This window comes from Muscardinus avellanarius, assembly GCF_963383645.1.
Source record: "Muscardinus avellanarius genome assembly, chromosome: 6".
Lineage (NCBI taxonomy): Eukaryota > Metazoa > Chordata > Mammalia > Rodentia > Gliridae > Muscardinus > Muscardinus avellanarius.
In genome coordinates, this window is record NC_137791.1 from 104,465,672 (window position 1) to 104,484,328 (window position 18,657).

At 40.5% G+C, this 18,657-nt stretch overlaps 1 protein-coding gene across 1 annotated transcript in view; it reads right to left on the bottom strand.

The window, feature by feature from the left end:
• Window positions 1-18,657, bottom strand: part of LIMCH1 (LIM and calponin homology domains 1) — a gene marked incomplete at both ends in the record, with an annotated part of 360,621 nt that overhangs the window by 21,440 nt on the left and 320,524 nt on the right. The window contains 5 exons of the mRNA XM_080697252.1: window positions 373-453; window positions 2,319-2,359; window positions 8,426-8,531; window positions 11,237-11,394; window positions 14,118-14,208. Coding sequence (XP_080553378.1) covers window positions 373-453; window positions 2,319-2,359; window positions 8,426-8,531; window positions 11,237-11,394; window positions 14,118-14,208 — 477 coding nt within the window. The remainder of the gene's footprint in view (window positions 1-372; window positions 454-2,318; window positions 2,360-8,425; window positions 8,532-11,236; window positions 11,395-14,117; window positions 14,209-18,657) is intronic.

The window sequence follows — 18,657 nt, forward strand, 5'->3', positions numbered from 1 at the left end:
TCAGAGATGGAGCAAACATTTCTGCTGGAGGCCTAGACTGAAGCCACATCAGATCCCCCGAGTTGGATCCAACAGCTTTTGGACAATTCACTGTACTTGGACTAGACGTCGCTTGGTGACTAAGGAGGTGAGAGAGGGGAGGTCTCGGAAGTGTTAATAAGAATAGCTTTTCCTCCTGTTCATCACTGTGCCCCTCTGGCAGGAGGAACAGTCAGGACACTGTTGCCTGGACCCGCGATGAATAGACACAGACTCACCAACTTCTGAGAAGAATCAGATTCCATCCATTTCCTGTGCTAAAGGTCTATTCACCTCACCAGCAGTGGAGAGTGTAAGGTACAGGAAGGGCGGGGAGGGAGGGACGCCGCCTACCTGCAGCAAGCGCTCCTGCTCCTGCTGCCATTTTTCCTGCCGCCTGCGCTCCTCTTCCGGGTCCCATGCCCAGCACTTAAACTGCTCAGAAAAACAAAACCACCATCAGAATTGAGGACAGGCCCGGGCAAGAGAAGACAGCCTCCTGCCTGGCGCCCAGCGACATTTCCACGCAGAAGCCTTGGCATAGCTGGAAGTCCTCTGCGGTTGCCAACACCATTATTAAAATCTTACTCCCTCTTGGGTTTATTTCCCAGATGCTGGTGTCATTTTGTGAGCATTTTTGGAACTGACGAAAACACAAATTAGATCCAAGCGGGTCTGTATCTTCCTCTGGCCTGTGTGTTCCTCTAAGTTTCTCAAGACCTTGCATTTTAGGTCCTTGAGAAGAGTTTGCTGGCTAGGAAAATGGAATGGCTTCCTGGGCGTGTCGGAAACCCGGGCACAGTACCTGGGGCCTGGCTGAAAGCAGTCTCTGAGGCAGCAGCCTCTCCCGCTTACCTCCTTTGCAAGCTGTACTGATTTTCATGTTTGTTTTATTCTTCTATTCTATGAGGAGCCTTTTACTACTGAAAGGACATCGTCGGTGGCAGAGCATTTTCAGAGAATTTACTTACATCAGTGGGAAATTTCTCTTTTATCCTATTTTTCCCATGAACCAGACATGAGAATGTATCTCTTCAGAGTGCCCTTCCTTTGTATCCCCACCCAGAGGCCACAAGAACAGTGGACATCCTTGCTCTGAATGCAACTTACAGGGGAAATCTATGGGCATGCCACACTCTTCAGATCTGTACCATGGGTACCAGTGCGGGTGTACTTTTGGGGTTTTCAGCCACCACACGTGGACCCAGCTTTCCAGGAACTTGAGATTCCTGGATTGGTTGATGCCTCAGCCTCTACAAATGGCCCCTCATTCTAGAATATGGCTGGAGATATTGAGGGTTCTGGGACAAGTGATAGGTCCCTTTCCCATTCTGCACAGGCTCTTGGGTACTCCTAAAGTGAGACCAGCTGCCTGTAGATAAGAATCGGGATTGGTCCTGGGTCTCTAGGATTATGGTCCTGGGTCTCATGGATTAGCCACTGCAGAGGGAGGGTTCATTAGTGTAAAAAGCACTGTGCTGGAAGCTTCCATATACTACTTAACTAAACCTGGGGGCCACCTGGAAAGAAAGCTACTCTTATCTCATTGTATAGTAGGGGAAGATGAGGTGCAAGAAAAGCTACACCGGTATCATCAGGTTCATCTGGCTAAAGATCTGGAATTGAAGGCACAGCAGTGATTGCACAGCTGCCCCCAAGAGGCTCAAAGGCAATGCCACGGTTGGTCTTGTCATAGAGGAAGGCTCAGGTCCACTGGGAATTTCAGGGGTGAAAGAGTGACAGGCAGAGCGGTGGGAACGCCAGCTCAGATATAATGCTCAGCTACAGCTCAGCAGCAAGACACATCCACATTGTCAACTGTCTTGACATTTCAATTTGCAAATGCTTTCTTATTTCATTGGAAAAAACCCCCCCAGAAACCAATATGTACAGATAATATAATTCAAGATACTGATTGTAAGGAGGGGCATGACCCAGGCAGTGTGGGTCTCCCAGAGAAAGTCCAGGCTCGGTCCTATCTGCCACAGTACACGGCGTTGAAGTATGGTCCTGGTTTCAAAAGATGAGTTTGAATGTCTAAAGGAATTGTCTATTCTAATTCCTGCAATCACGTTTATTTTAAGTGCTTCCTTTGAACTTCACTTGTCTCCAGGCCTGATAACAACTCCCATAATGACAATCCATGTTTTCCTAACTCACTGACAACATTACCTATACTTTTAACTTATTCTTTTAAAATCAATTCTTTGGACCTCATTTTTGGTTGAATACTCTCTAAGAAAATGGGATATATTTCAAATTAAAATCACACGAAAGGAGATTTGAGGTGGGTTACTCACAGGGGTACTTGCAGGTGACTTTTCACTGCCTGGAGAATCCACTGCACAGAATAAAAGAGAGAGAGAAAGAAAGCACATCAAGGTGAGTTGTCTCTGTTTTCCTCTTTGGTCCTCTCACCATAGTGCCGCCTATGTCACCCTTGAAACAACAACAACAACAACAACAACAACAACAACAACAACACACACACACACACACACACACACACACACACACACTTGTAAATCAAGAGCATTTGAAAATCATAACAAAGCAGACCTCTGAAGCAGGTTGTACCCATCACCAAAAAGAAATTATGGCCAGTGTAATATGATCGACCACATCAATTAGCACCAGGTACTAGACTATGGAAGCTCAAGCTACTCCTATTAGTGCTGGCTCTCAGTGCGCCTCGTATCCCAGCTTGACTGAGCAGTTCTCTTACTGCCTGACAGGGAGAAGTATACAGAGACCAAGAGGCATCCAGAAAGAGGAGAGAGCGACACAGTTAACAAGAGAACCATTACCAGTTTCTAGGAAATGCTTCTAATCTTGGTTGAAAGGGGGTGGAGATGATAAAGAAAGGAGCGAATAATATTGTTTCTTTGAAATCTCAGAGATCAACATAACATTATTTCTGGATCTCTTTTGAATTTCGGTGCAACTGGTATTGATATTGAAGCGCTTAGCTCTTTGCTAACTGTGTGTCAGAAACAAGCATTTATTTTTTCCCTGAAATCAGAAACAAAGACAAATGCCAGACATCATTGGTGGCCCCAACATGGATTTTATTTTTGCACAAAAGAAATATAGCTCCCCAAGATGCCATTTACCTGACTGGGAGAAAAACTGGCAACGACGCCAAGAGTTCTGAACTCTAAGCGGAATGCTGGCAGTGCCAGGGGACTCTGGATCGATGGCAGAATAGAACAAACAAAAAACCGTGAGACCAGGGTGAGAATCGAGTAGGACCACGTCCCCACACATCGAAGAAGGCTTGGGGTCACCGGTTGTGAGAGCCAGTGAACCCACTGTACAGTGTCTGACTAGGCACAGACACTGGCGAAAGTCTACAGAATGGGGCCAGTTGACCCACTTGTCTTTCTGGATGTTAGGCGAAATCTGAGAGGCTCGTTCTTAACGTTTAAATTTTAAATCTCAGAAGAGTGTGACAATATGCAATGCAGGAGCAAAATGTATTCTTTACCTTGCTTTTGGAGAACAGTGGAAAAGGATATAAGGCAGCAGAGATAGGTGGTTTAATCATTATTTTCTACAATGGCATTTTATGGTTATGAGTAGATATCTATGGAAGGTTTCCTTTAATATTTTTTTTTTGTTTGTTTGTTTTTGGGTACTGGGCATCAAACTCAGGGGCATTTTACCTCTGAGCCATACCCCCAGCCTTATTTATTTATTTATTTATTTATTTATTTATTTATTTTTGTGGTACTGAGGGTGGAACTCAGGGACTTTTCTACCTCTGAGCTAGACTCCCAGACCTATTTTATACTTTATTTGGAAACAGGGTCTCACTAAGTTGCTGAGAGCCTCACTAAGTAGCTGAGGCTAGCTTCGAACCTGTGCGATCCTCCTGTCTCAGCCTCCCAAACTCTAGGATTACAAGCGTGTGCCACCATGCCCGGTTACCCCCAGCCCTATTTTACTTTGAAACAGGGTCTCACCAAGTTGTTGAGGGTCTTGCCAAGTTGTTGAGGCTGGTCTCAAACCTATGATCCTCCTTCTCAGTCCCCCAAGTGCTGGGATTACAGGTGCGTGCCACCATGCCCAGCTCCATCTTCAATGCGCATTAAAAGGAAGTGTCTATGTCTATATGCAGTGACTCCAACATGCCAAGCTCTTGGCAAGCATTAGTATCCTTAAACTCTACACCATGACAACCTGTCATTCACAGTTTAAAAGACTTTGGTTTTAAAAATGTGCACATGTTTTAATGAAATGCGATTTTGAGCTATCTTCCTACTATTGGGCGAGAGTTAAGTAAAGGAAATTTGTCACCTTTACATATATTTTATGAATGTTTTCAGAATTCCTAAAAACTGTACTAATCCATGTGTGTGCTTAGGGGAAATCTTTGGAACATCATTAGGGTGGACTGGCAGACCTTTAGTAGCCTCTACAGATGACTTTAAAGAAACAGAGGTGATAGCACTTTGTGGGGAGTATTCATTAGGTATGGCTCCAGGGTTCTTGATCCTAATCCTATAGTTCCTTTGGATTTGATGATGTATTTCAGACTAGTCACTTATAAGTACACTGATTTTTTTATATATACCTGGGGCAGAGATCCATTATTTCCCTCCAACTCATCCCTAACTAAAGGTGAATTAGATCTTTTAAGGTTATACTCATTAGAGGCCTTTTGATTCCTGAAAGATAGAAACTTTATAAGCCCCAAACAAGTATTATTATTTTTATAATTATCAATGCTATCTTTGAAGCACAATTTAAATAAAATTTCAAGTCGGTGTTTTCCAGGGTGTGGTCCCTGAATCTGCTGAATCAGCATCATCTGGGTGGTTATTAGAAATATAAATCCTTCAGCTCATGCCCAGAACTATAAAATCAGACCCTATAGGGGGCTGGCTGACAATGTAGGGCCTGGGCACACAATCAGGTATGGCTCTAGGATTCTTGATCCTAATCCTATAGTTCCTTTGGATTTGATGATGTATTTCAGACTTACAATCATATTTGAGAAGTACTGCTTAAAGCCAAGTATCCATAATGCAGTCAAGTGTTTTCCCTTAAGGCAAGTATTAAAAAACAGTTGATTTCTATGCAGGATCTTGTACCACACTTCTACTCCACTGCCAGCATTCCATCATCCTTAGATTGCATTATTGGTGCTTATTCTGCACCAGGTATCAAGCTAAACACTTCTTTCAAATTACCTCACGTAATGCTTCCAGTACTCCTAAAGGTTGGTTCAATTAGTGTTTCCAGTTCACAGGTGACGATTAGACTTTCAGAAGAATCTGCCGGGTAAGGCTGCACAGCTAAGAACTGGCTGAGCAGGAATTTAAACCCAGGCGCATTCTATCGCTAGTTCCGATAGTCACAATTACCAGACAAGAGTATAGAGAAAAACGCATTCCAAATTCTATCTTGAAGACAAATCTTGAAATGCTCCAGGGCTACTAAATTTTATGTTTTTAATCATCTGACTCAGGCAAAGCATGAATTCAAGTCCTTAATTCAACAGTACATCTCCCCAAGTCACAGGCCTTACTTAACAACAGGCAACGGGATGTATAAACACGTAAGACAATGAAACTAATTAATATGGCTGGAAGTATCTATTATCACTTAATGGCCCATATCTATACAAAGAGCTAGAAGCAGGGCAGAATTAAAATCTGTCCAAATATGGCCACTTGTGGACCTAGTTGTGAGACTTTATTTTTGTCAGTTTCCTGCGGGACTGTAGGGCTGAAACATTTACAACAAAGGCCTTGAAAATGGTATTGAATTTGTTCCCACATTAAGAAATATATTGAAGTCAACAACTAAGCCAAGCAAGGGAGGGAGGGACGGGGAGGGAATGGGGTGGGAATTGGGTAGGGGTTAAATCAGCGATGAGTACATGTTTATACACACAAGTTTTTTACCCCAATAAGTTGTATGAATATAATGCACCAATAAAACAAATTTTTTTTAAATAAATAAAAAAGAAACTAATGTTAATTCATTCCCAAGTTAATTCCTTCCCAAGTACTCCCCATTTTGTATACAGAGCTCCCCCAACACTGTCAACAAAGGCCAATGAAAGGCAACTCAGATTCTGCCCGTGGTGACCCCAATTGGCTGTCCACCCTTAAAAAGTAAAGTGATAATCAATCCTAGGAACAGTGAACCTGTACCATACTCTCTTGTCTGGATTGAGAAATCAAATCTACACCATACAGTGGGGAAAGTACATTTAAAAAGAAACACAAGGCCGGATATGGTGGTCTGCACTTGTAATCCCAGCATTCGGGAGGCTGAGACAGGAGGATCATGGTTCACGGACAGCCTCACCTACTTAGTGAGGCCCTCTGCAACTCAGTGAGACCCTGTTTCAAAATAAAGAATAAAAAAGAAATAGGGCTAGGGATGTAGCTCAGAGGTAGAATGCCCCTGGGTTCCATCGACAGTACTGAAAAAGAAAAGAAACCTTATAGTCCTCACCTCTCAAACTTGAGCTGTTTCTACATCTGGAGAACTCAATTGGTAGAGCCCAGTGATCTGTTTTTTTTGTTTGTTTGTTTGTTTGTTTGTTTTTAAATAGTACTTGGGATGGAACCCTGGGGCATTCGACCTCTGAGCTACACTCTCGGTCCTATCTTTTAGTCTTTATATTTTTTGAAACAGGGTCTTACTGAGTTGCAAAGGGCCTCGCTAAGTGGCTGAGGCTGTCTGTGAACCACGATCCTTCTGCATGTGCCACCAGGCTCAGCTGACCTATCTGTTTGAAAAATAGTCAGGAGTGATGGCACACGCTTGTAATCCCAGCATTCGGGAGGCTGAGACCGGAGGATCATGGTTTGCAGACAGCCTCAGCTACTGAGTGAAACCCTCCACAACTTAGTGAGACCCTGTTTCAAAATAAAAAATAAAAAATAGGGAAGGGGGTGTAGTTCAGAGGTCAAATGCCCCTGGGTTCCATCCCAGACCTGAAAAAAAAAAGAAAAGAAAAAGAAAAAGAATTCCCATGAATGCTCAGGCCTCACTCTCCCCATTCACATCTGAAAGGGCCCTTTCTGGTGGGGTGAACACCTGGGTTTACCTCTAGAATGAAAGGTTTAAAGTTGGATTCTTGAAGAGTAGAGGGGTAAATATGTAACCCATGAATGCAGGGCCTACAAGGGACTTGGGATCAGTGTTTTTAAGACTTTCAATGGCAAAAGTTGTTGCTATTTTAAGATCTTTTCAAGTCTTACACTCTATATTTTTAGAGGCCACCCCTTCTCACATCATATCAAACATATTAAAATGTGTGAAACATCCCCAGTACCACAAAAGAAGTGTGAAACATACGCGGTACATTAAATATATCTTTGGTATGTATGAGTATGTATGTGCTGCACATGATAAAACATATTCGCAATATTCTTACATACTGAGAACATGTTTTATATGCTTCATAAATTTTCATACTATAAAGAATTTTTTAGAAAGATTAAAATTTTTTGGCAATGAACAACACAATTTATGTACTTAGTGATTCCTCAAAAATTATCATGCACACTGAGTTTTTTTGAAATATGAATCCAATTTTTAAACAAAATTATTGTTGAATCAAATGGACATTCTTTTTTTGTGGTACTGGGGATGGAACCCTGGAGCATTGTACCTCTGAGCCACAAACCCAGCCCTATTTTTTTATTTTTTTGTGGTACTGTGGATGGAACCCAGGGGCACTGTACCTCCGAGCTATACCCCCAGCCCTAATTTTTAGTCTTTTTAATTTTTTTTTGAAACAGGGTCTTATTGAGTTGCAAAAGACCTCACTAAGTAGCTGAAGCTGTCCGTGCACCGTGATCCTCCTGTCTCAGCCTTCCAAATGCTGAGATTACATGCGTGCACCACCATGTCTGACTTAGTCTTTTTATTTTTTGAAAGTCTCACTGAGTTGTGAAGGGCCTTGCTAAGTGGCTGAGGCTGTCTGCGAACAGTGATCCTCCAGTTTCAGTCTCCCCAATGCTAGATTACAAGTGTGCGCCACCATGCCTGGCTAAATGGACATTCTTGAAGACTGAAATGAATGAGAAAGATGACAGATTATAATCTTTTCAAAATACTGATTTATCATTTTTAATTTTCTTTTTATGTTTTGGAGAGTACAAATAATTTTTTAAGGTCTCAAATACGTGGACATGCCCCACCATACCGATAATGCTCAACTGACCAATGGCCTTGCTGCCTAGGGTTCCTGGCTTGATCAGAGAATGTGGCCTCAGTTTGCCATCTTTAGACATTCAACCATCATGGACTCTGACAAACACATGGCTGAAGGAACATCAAATATAAAAGTTGTGATCACAGCTTAAAATAAAGAATATTTTACTATAGAGGGGCCTAGCAGAATATGTAGATCTGAAATAAAACATTTCTTTCTCTTTACCTTGAGAGTTGAGATTTGGCAAATGTAGTTGGTTGGTTTCAGGCATTTTATCCAGAAACGGAAACGTCAAGGTTGCTTCTGGTTCTGGGGATTTTGGCTTTAACACCTGGACGGCGGGCAACAGACATAAACATTACAAGGATGTCCATCAATATACGCACAGACCAAAAAAAATTTAGGGACCCATGGGTATCACTGAAGTCAACATGCTCCACCACTTAACTTTTTTTTGTGGTCCTGGGGTTGAACCCCAGGGGCATTTGCCTCGGAGCTACAACCCCAGCCATATACATACATACATACATACATACATACATACATACATATATTCTTTATTTTGAAACAGGGTCTCACTAAGTTGCAGAGTGCCTCACCAAGTTGCTGAGGCTGTCCTCAAACCTGCAATCCTCCAGTCTCATCTTCCCAACTACTGGGATTACAAGTGTGCACCACTACATCTCTCCTTTTAAGTTTTAATGAAATTTTTTTTGCCCTTTCTTGAAAATGCTTTCATGCTTTTCTACATCAATAGGGTTACTTTTTCAGAGAACATGAACGAGAGCAAAAACTGTGATTACTACTTTTCTTCAAGCCTAGAAGACAGTATTCTGTCTAGACTGTACACCACTCTCTTTCTTGTTGACTAATCACTTAAATCTCTTTCTGGTACCACACAATATTGAACTTGTAATGTCTGTAAGTGAGATGTTCCATATAAGATACTTTTATTATTTTATTTTAGTGGCACTGAGGATTGAACCCAGGGGTCTTCTACCTCTGAGATATACCCCTAGCCCTGTTTATTTTCTATTTAGAAACAGGGTCTCACTAAGTTACTGAGGGCCTCACTAGGTTGCTGAGGCTGGCCTCAAACCTCCAATCCTTCATCTCAGCTTCCCAAGTACTAGGATTACAGGCATGTGCCATCCTACCTGGCTATACTTTTAAAAAAGTCTTATTCTGTAAGTGCCAAACATTATTGTCATATTAACTTTTAATGGCTATTATTATTATTTTTTATGCTATTATTCTTAAGACACTACTCAAAACCCTTAAACATATGCAAAACACCTTAAAAACAATATACTTGACCTGTTGGCAAAGAGGCATTATTATAAATGACCATTATCAAATAGCATTATGCAATGCACAGATGCCCTTGAGAACTGTTAGGGCATGTCAGACTCCTTGTCCTTAAGCAAGGAGTTTGGAAATTATCAATATTCGTTGAGTAAATAATAATTGAACTGGATTGAGGTGGTAAAGTTTTTACCTGAAAGTCAAATCCAAATTTATAGTTTTTTTTTTTTTTGTGGTACTGGGGTTCCTGGAAGCCCTTCTACCTCCAGTATACACTCCCCCAGGCTACACTCCCAGACTTATTTTTTAACATTTTTATGTGGAAACAGAGTCTCTTAAGCCAGCGAGGCTGGCTCCAAACCAGCGCGATCCTCCTGTCTCCGCCTCCCAAGCTCGGGGATTACAAGCGTGCCCACCACGCCCGGCTATAGTTGGTTTTTAATAAGGTGGACTTCTACCTGCCATGGGAGCTCATTAGAACGACTTGGGAACTTTTAGCAGTACAGTGGCTAGGCCCTGTCTCCAGAGGGGCGGGTCTATTTGGCCTGGAGCGGGGCATTTACTATTTAGTGTTTTTAATGGCAGTCAAGGTTGAGAACAAGTAGACTAAACACTAAAGATGTAGACTCAGTACCTGAAAGGAAACCAAACTAATGTGAACAAGATGAGACTCCAAATATGAAAGAAATTAGTCAGCACACAACTCAAAGGGATGTTATATCAGAACAATCATTTCCTAAGTTTCTTGAATCAGAAGCATCAGAAGTGCTGTTGCTAAAAAACAAAAACAAAAAACCAAGCTGGGTGTGGCGATGCACGCTTGTAATCCCATTACTTGGGAGGCTGAGACTGGAGAACTGCAGGTTCAAAAACAGCCTCAGAACTTAGTAAGGCCCTCCTCAGCTTAGTGAGACCCTGTTTCTAAATGAAAAAATAAAATAGGGCTGGAACTGTAGCTCAGAGGCAGAAAGTCCCTGGATTTACTCCCCAGTACCACAAAATAAAAACAACAACAAAACCAGATAGGTATTTGGAATAAAATATTTAGAAGGTTGACAGATTAAAAAGGAAATAAGCAAACACATGTATACTAAATTAAAAATTGAACTGTAAGGTTTTATGATTTATATTTATATAAATTTTCTTTCAAGGTAGTGATTTCTTCAAAGTTAAAAATTAAGCTGGGCATAGTGGCACATGCCTATAATCCCAGTACTTGGGAGACTGAGACCGGAGGATCACAGGTTCCCTGCCAGCCTCAGCTACTTAATGAGACCCTCTGCAAGTTAGTGAGACTCTGTTTTAAAATAAAAGATAAAATAGGGCTGGGGGTAGCTTGAAGGTAGAATGTCTCTTGTTTCTGTATGAAAATTGAACCCACCTCCACACACAAAAAGTATTTAAAATAAGTTTTAGGAGACGAAAGAATATAAACTAAATATTACTAATACAGGGGTAGGTTTCAGTGACTTATTGTATCTCTTGTTCTATTTCTATGTGTCTGTGTATTTTAAAACACACCTACATATATTACAATATTTGATTTGATACATATTTATATGTAATTATTTTTTTACAATTAAAAAATTATTTACAGTGATTATGTAGTGAATTTGTTTTTAGGAAAAAATGCAGATTAAAGACAGGAGGAAAGATGAGGAGAGCAAACCCGCCCTACAGCAGCCAACCAGCCAGGCCTGCACAGGATCTGACTGCCCGCTCGCCCTTCACCTTTTGAGACAGCACCAGCTCCACCTTCCCACTCATCTCCATTTCTGGCTTCTCTTTTTCTTCTGGCACGTCGTTCTTCAGCTGAGGACTGGAGGAAAATTCCACTAAGGCCACAGTCGGGCTGCATCGAGTCACCGTGGTGGTAAAATGCTGTGGCTCTGAAAGGGAGTCCCAGCCAGAAACAGAGAGAAGAACAAGGAAGTCAGACCAAGGCCATTTTCCTACTTTGCCACAATGAGCATGTCCTGCCCTGGAGGTAGAAGTGAGATTACTGTGAGATGACAGGCAGAAAAGAGTCCAACGTGGCAGGACCCTCCAGGTTCTTTCATGATATATAAAATAGGCAGTCATAGTCGGGCGAGGTGGCGCACGCTTGTCATCCCAGTACTTGGGAGGCTGAGATAGGAGGATCGCAGGTTTGCGGCCAGCCTCAGCAACTAAGTGAGGCCCTCTGCAACTTAGTGAGAGCCTGTTTCAAAATAAAAAATAAAACAGGGCTGGGGGTGTAGCTTGGAGGTAAAATGCACCTGGGTTCCATTCCCGGTACAAGGGGGAAAAAAAAAAAGCAGTAACATAAAATATATCAAATAGCCACACTATGAGAAACCTGAGTTCTTAGAGTCATGGTTTACCACTAAGAAACAAACACCACACGACACAAAATATTTAATAACAGTTGGGCTGGATAAAGGAATGCCCACGGATCCCGACATCCCCATGGCCCACTGCCTGGCTCCTCCTTTTATACATGTATGTATGTGTGTGTGTTCTACTGGGGATTAAACCCAGGGGCATTTTACCTCCTAACTATATCCCCAATCCTTTTGGTGTGTGTGTGTGTGTGTGTGTGTGTGTGTGTGTGTGTGTGTGTGTGCGCGCGCGCGCGTGTGCGTGATACTGGGAATGAAACCCAGGGTCTCCCTACTTTCGGGCTACACTCCCAGACCTATTTTATATTTTATTTGGAAACAGGGTATCACTAAATGGCTGAGAGCCTCACTAAGTAGTGTGCTTGTAATCCCAGTACTTGGAAGGCTGAGACAGGAGGACTTGGGGGTTTTTGAACCTCAGAAACCTGGCTAGGTTGCTGAGTCTGGCTAAGTTGCTGAGGCTGGTTTTGAACCTGTGATCCTCCTGCTCAGCCTCTGGTGTGTGCCAACCCCTCTGGTGTCTCAATGCTCCCTTTTGACATCACATTTTCTTAACTGGAATGTGTTAAGGACTATGGGACAGATATATACAACGTACTGAAAATAAACTCTCTTCTTGTATCTAAATAATTAGGTGTACTTTATTTTTTTATTTTTTGGTGGTACTGGGGATGGAACCTAAAGGCCTTCTGCCTTTGGGCTACACTCCCAGACCTATTTTTAAAATATTTTTTATTTGGAAACAGGGTCTCTTAAGCCAGCGAAGCTGGCTTCAAACCTGCGAGATCCTCCTGCCTCCCAAGCCCCGGGGATTGCAAGCGTGCACCTCCACGCCCGGCCTGGAGGGGTAGAAAAGTCAGCAGGTGAGATGGCCCATCAAAATGCAGATGCCTAATCTAGTCTGAAAAAGTATATGTTTTTTTGTAATAATATTTATTTTAAAATGCTACGTAAGAATAACAGTATTGGAAAAGTAGCGATTTCCATGTTTTATTAAAATATATTCATAAAATATTGATAAAATAAATAAAAAATTGCATAAAATACTTACATGAACAGAAGATCCCTTCTTGAAGAAAATATATAATATTTTGGTATTCACCATTCAGATTTGTGGCATTACATTTTTCTTTCAAACTATTCATGTGTCTTATAATTTCAGCATATATTTTATTATGTTATATAACATTTATAGATTAACACATATTATGTAAATATAAATAACATAAATATATAAATTAAATATATTAAATGTATACAATTTCATTTATTTATTTTTGGGGTACTGGGGGTTGAACCCAGAGGCATTCTACCTCTGAGTTACACCCTTAGCACTATTTGGTTTTTTTTTTGAAAAAGAATCTCACTAGGTTGTTGACTGTCTTGCCACACTGCTGAGGCTGTCTTTAAACCTGAGATCCTCCTGTTTCAGCCTTCCAAGTACTGGGATTACAGAAACACACCATCACTCCCTGCTGAACATGCATATTGAAATATATATGTAAACACTCACCCACCCACCCCCTTACCCATATATGTTTATCTATCTATACACATTTATTTATTTATTTATTTATTTATTTATTTATTTATTTATTTTTGTGGTACTGGGGATGGAACCCAGGGGCTTTCTACCTCCGGGCTATAGTCCCAGACCTATCTATATTTTATTTGGAAACAGGGTCTCACTAAGTTGCTGAGAGCCTCACTAAGTAGCTGAGGCTGGCTCTGAACCTGCGCGATCCTCCTGTCTCAGCCTCCCAACCGCGAGGATTACAAGCGTGTGCCACCACGCCCGGCTTATTTTTTATTTTTAAATTTCATGATGCTGGGAATGGAACCCAGGGCCTCCCTGCATGCTAAGAAAGTGCTCTACCACTGAGCTACACCTCCAGCACGATTTTCATGAAATATTTCTGATGTATGTCTTATCTATCACTGCTACATAATTCAAAATATGGCCCTCAATTATGGAGTTATTTATGTAGGGAAATATGATATTTTTGTGATGATGATGACAAACTTTCAAGGCACAAAAATAGGTGAGTCGCAAAAATGCTTCTTAAGCTTACTGTCGGCAGTTCCCCAAGAAGCCTCTAGGTGGCAGCACAACCTCACCATCTGTAGAGTCCAATGAATTGCCTTGTGTGGTCCAGTAGGGAAAATTCTAGACTCCACTGTATCTTAAGAGTTATCATACGTTACCACTTACGAACAATTAGGAAACAAACCTAAGGAGTCAAGTTCTGCATCCCCTGTTCTCGGCTGTCCACCATGGTTCTCATCCTCTTGGTGGTTCGGCTCAGTTTCCTCTGTGGTTGCCTGAAAAAGATTTCCCCCCACTGAATGAAGAAATATTCCTTTTGCAGGTTCTAAAAAGGTGCAGGTTTTCTTAAACTTTAATTAATAGTAATTTGGGGGCTAGCAGGGCCGTCTTCCGATATGAGGGGCCTGCGCATGCGCATGTCCGCTCTCCTCCACCCTCCTGTCCTGGGCACAGCCCCACATCATCTTGCGTTTTTCACCATCAAATTTTCAAAATTATAGTTCCTACCTGCTGGCTCCTGAATGCCTTTAAATTTAGTATTATATCACCATGAAGCAGGGATTTTTGTTTTGTTTTAAGGTTGCAATTAACCTGTCTCCACAGCCCATTTTGGGCACGGCTGCCTGTAGCTCTTAACAGTGTGGATTTTATTTCTGAAGCACTCTTCCTTCTACTTTTCCAATGGCTTCTATTACTGGAGTTCTAATTTGCTCCCTCTCTCTGGATTTTTTTTTTTTGTCAAAATCTGGGTAATTTTTAAAGATTTATACTGGGCCCAGTTTTCCTCCTCTTGTGCTGAATCACCTACATTTCCCCTGAGTTCACCATCACACGCACTCTCTCCATTTATGAGTTGTACTCTCATCTCATCTCCAGTCCTAAGAGTCCATCAAAGCTTCAGTTCAGCTCAACCGACCATCGGGGTCAATGGCTCACACTTGACACGCTAACCCTCCTGCAAACCTGACAATTTCCGTTTGTGGCACCAGTTTTCCCCATTGTGTGAATTAAACTTTGACGTGGCCTTTGACTTCTGTCTTGTGAATACTCGTGTTTGCCAAGTCCTGCCCTGTTTTTAACAAAAGAGTGTTCATACCCACCTCTTCCTTTCTGTCTTTACGGTTGGGACCTGAGGTTAGCCCTTCCTCCCTGGCTCTTTCCTCAGGGTCTTTCTGACTGGGGTCCCACTGTCCAGGCCACAGGGCACAGCACTGCTGTGCTCGCCTCTCCTGGGAGGACCTGAATCGACCAATTTCACACTTACTTTCCTCTTCAACTGTGTCAGGTTTATGCTTGGCGAATTTATAATAGTAAGATATTTACAGCAACCTAAAGGTCCGACAACTGGGGAAGGGTTGAATAAATTATTTACATCTGTAAAAGGATGTAGTATGCAATCATAAAAGGAGATGTTGAATAATAATTAATGGTATGTGAAAGCACTTATTATCTAATGTCAAGTTAAAAATTTAAACTATATATTTTATGACGTTTACATATAAAAGACTATATATCATATATACACACAAATATACCTGCTAACATATCTCTTAAAACACATAAAAAAGACAATAAGGAAATATAAAATGCTACTAGTTATTATTTTTAATGTGCTTAAATTTTGGATGAATTTGTCTTCTCTGTACATATGTATTATTTATACATGTTCTGAACTGACTATACAGTTCTTCTATAATCAGAATTTAAAAATCAAAGTGTCAGCAACTTAGCAATGTTCTGTTTCAAAGTAAAAAATAAAACAGGACTAGGGGTGTAGCTTGGAGGTAGAATGCCCCTGGGTTCAACCCCAGTAACCCCCCCCCCACACACACACACACACTGTAATTTTACACTATTTATTGAGAGCCAACTTGACTCTAAAAGAATGTCCCAAATTCTCCCAATATTATTCTAGTTGCTTGATAAAAATAAATGAAGGGCTAAACTAAATACTGGCTAGAATAAAGTCAGTGACTATTGTGCTTTTTAGTAGAAGTTTCTTATAAAGGACTAAAGTTTGATTTTTTTGAAGCATATATGAAATATCTAATACATTTCAAAAAGTTTTCAGGCAAAGGTTTCAAAGGAGCACTATTAAATACTTTATAAAATATCCATGGAACTTCTTAAAAAGCTATGGGGTTTATTGGTCACTTATAAGAGAATATTTTTTATTCATTAATCAAAAGGAAGGAAGAGCTGGGTATAAAAATTCACAATTGGTCACTAGATGATACTGTAAAATCTTTTAGGATCTTGACAGTTTTGTTGCTTACAGTTTCTGTGTTTTAAAAAAATCATTGACAGCTTTTACTGATGTGTTGACTTTAAAGGGCTTTTATTTTGGAGAGTAGGATATTTTGAAATTCTCCAAATTATATGAAAAATTTCAAACAGTTAACACTATATATCAACTCTGAAAGAACTTAATATTAAGTTAAAATGTAGTTTTAAAACCCTAGGCAGAGAATGAGTATTATATTGATTTTATTTAGTGGATCTTATAATTTTTAAATATACAAACAAGCCTGAGAAGAATTCTTTCAAGAGGCTTAATGAATGAAAATAACTAAATAAAACAAAGTCTCTTTGGCTATTTTTAAGTTCTAGACAGATAGATAGATAGCATGCGTATATGTAGATTTATACTGTTGTATGAATCACTGAAAATCCAACAGTTTAGCATTATGAAAAAATAAGTTGGGTTTTGTAATTTAAAGTATACCTACCACACACATATAAAAGTATTAATACCTCATAGTATTTTTGTTTTATGATGTTAATATATAAAACCCCTGCGAGAACGCTGATCTTTAGCTTTTTCCCCTAAATGGATTAGGTTAGGGAAAAGTATCTGAGACTGGAAATAAATTTGTAGTTAAATATTGATGAATGATCCTCTTGACAACACTGGTGGTTCCAATTACTAAAAATAAATAAAAATCAAGGCCAAAGCTTTCCCTGCAGCCTAAAAATGAACAAAGAAATAAACACGTTTTACTAAATCTAAGGTGCTACCAATTTTGAGTTGTATTATTTTTAAGTAGTATTAAGAAAACACCACTGTTAAATGTGACATGCTATTGATTATAGGAGAAATTCTGACTTAGAGATGTTCCGGTGTGGAAAGTGTGTGACTTGGAATCAACAGAATAATTCATGAAGCCCATTAGACATAATGTTTAATTGTAAACAAGACAAGAGTTTCAAGCATTAACTACGCCACTAAGAATTATTTTAAAAGCATACCTCATTCTAGTTATATTTTACTTATGCATGACTAATTTTCATTTTCAAAAATTTTCACATTTCTAAATGTATTTATATCCAGCTCAACATTCAAATACTCAGCTCAGACAACCGTTACCTTGGAACCTGACCTTGAAACGATGGTTTAAAGGTCACATCTTTATGCAGCAATGGCAGGAACCACAATCAATACTGACTGCACTGACCAACTGTCAGCACCATTGAAGCACTCAACAGATGATATCAATCCTTAGAGCAAGCTTAAAGGTGGGACTAATGCGGCTTCTTTTATAGAGGTGAAGAAACTGAGGCCCACAAAAGTTAAACGACTTCCCTAGGGTCACATTACTAGTAGGTAGAGGGATGGGAAGCCTGCCTTGTGCTGGAAACTTCCATGTTTTATCATCCAGCTTGGAGTGAAATCCACTTCCATGTGGTGCTCCGGTATTTAGAGGTTTTGATGCATAAGAAGCAACCAGCATCTCAGGCTTATTGCTGACGTGACTTCAACTGCCCTTCTCCTCCTTCCTTCGTTCCTCTACCTCACATTCATGTATTCCCAAAAGTTTAGAGTTTCCTGAAATCCTTCAGGAGAGGGGAGGCAAGTTAGCTAGCTTCACTGCCCAGGGCTGCTGAAGACCAGAATGCCCCCAGCCATCAACCCGCCTGCAGGTTTGGGGTGTGAGAAAAGATGGTCAGATATGTAATCCATGTGTAATAACAAATGCTTTCCTAGTATGCATTATTTATAGGATTTAAACTCTCATGCCTGGATTAAATGCACACTAGTCATCAAAATCAGGCTATTACTAGTAAAATATTCAGGATAAAGAGAATAAACGAGCAGCAAGACAATTTGAATAAGATGAATCCCTTTAAAAATACTTTATATGCACTGAGAAAAAGAGGGGATGCACATTAAAAAAAAACTTAACAGTTTAATTTCTGAATTGCTGGAATAATAGGTACTTAATATATTTTCCCCCTAATTTTCTGTATTCTGCAGTATATATATAGACTGTCTAGAATCCAGGGAACTCTCTAAAGGCAGCTTCATTAACTTGTATTTGGCTTCTCCACCCTGAAGGCTTTTATCTTTGTACTTACATCATTACTTCCAAGGAAATGAGTTCAAAGTTGGCAGTTTTAACCCGTCTTGATAGAATCAGGGATTGCTTATAAACAACCAAGAAAGAAAGGAAAGGAAAGAGGAAAGAAGGAAAAAAGAAAGAATAAAAGACAAGCAAAAACCGCCTTGGTGGAAATTGTGTTTTCTGACCGGTAATTACCTTTGGTGACAGCTCATAGGAGAGGCTTTCCCTTCTCCAGTTGGTAACACTTTCTCAAGAAGCAAAACAAGCACATAAAAAAAGACCCCTGGAAATGACTGAGTGAATGAGACCACAGAAAGGTCTACAAGAGACCAAGCCAGGAGCTGGCTTCCCCTCCACTGGGAATCAGATTCAGAGTGGCCA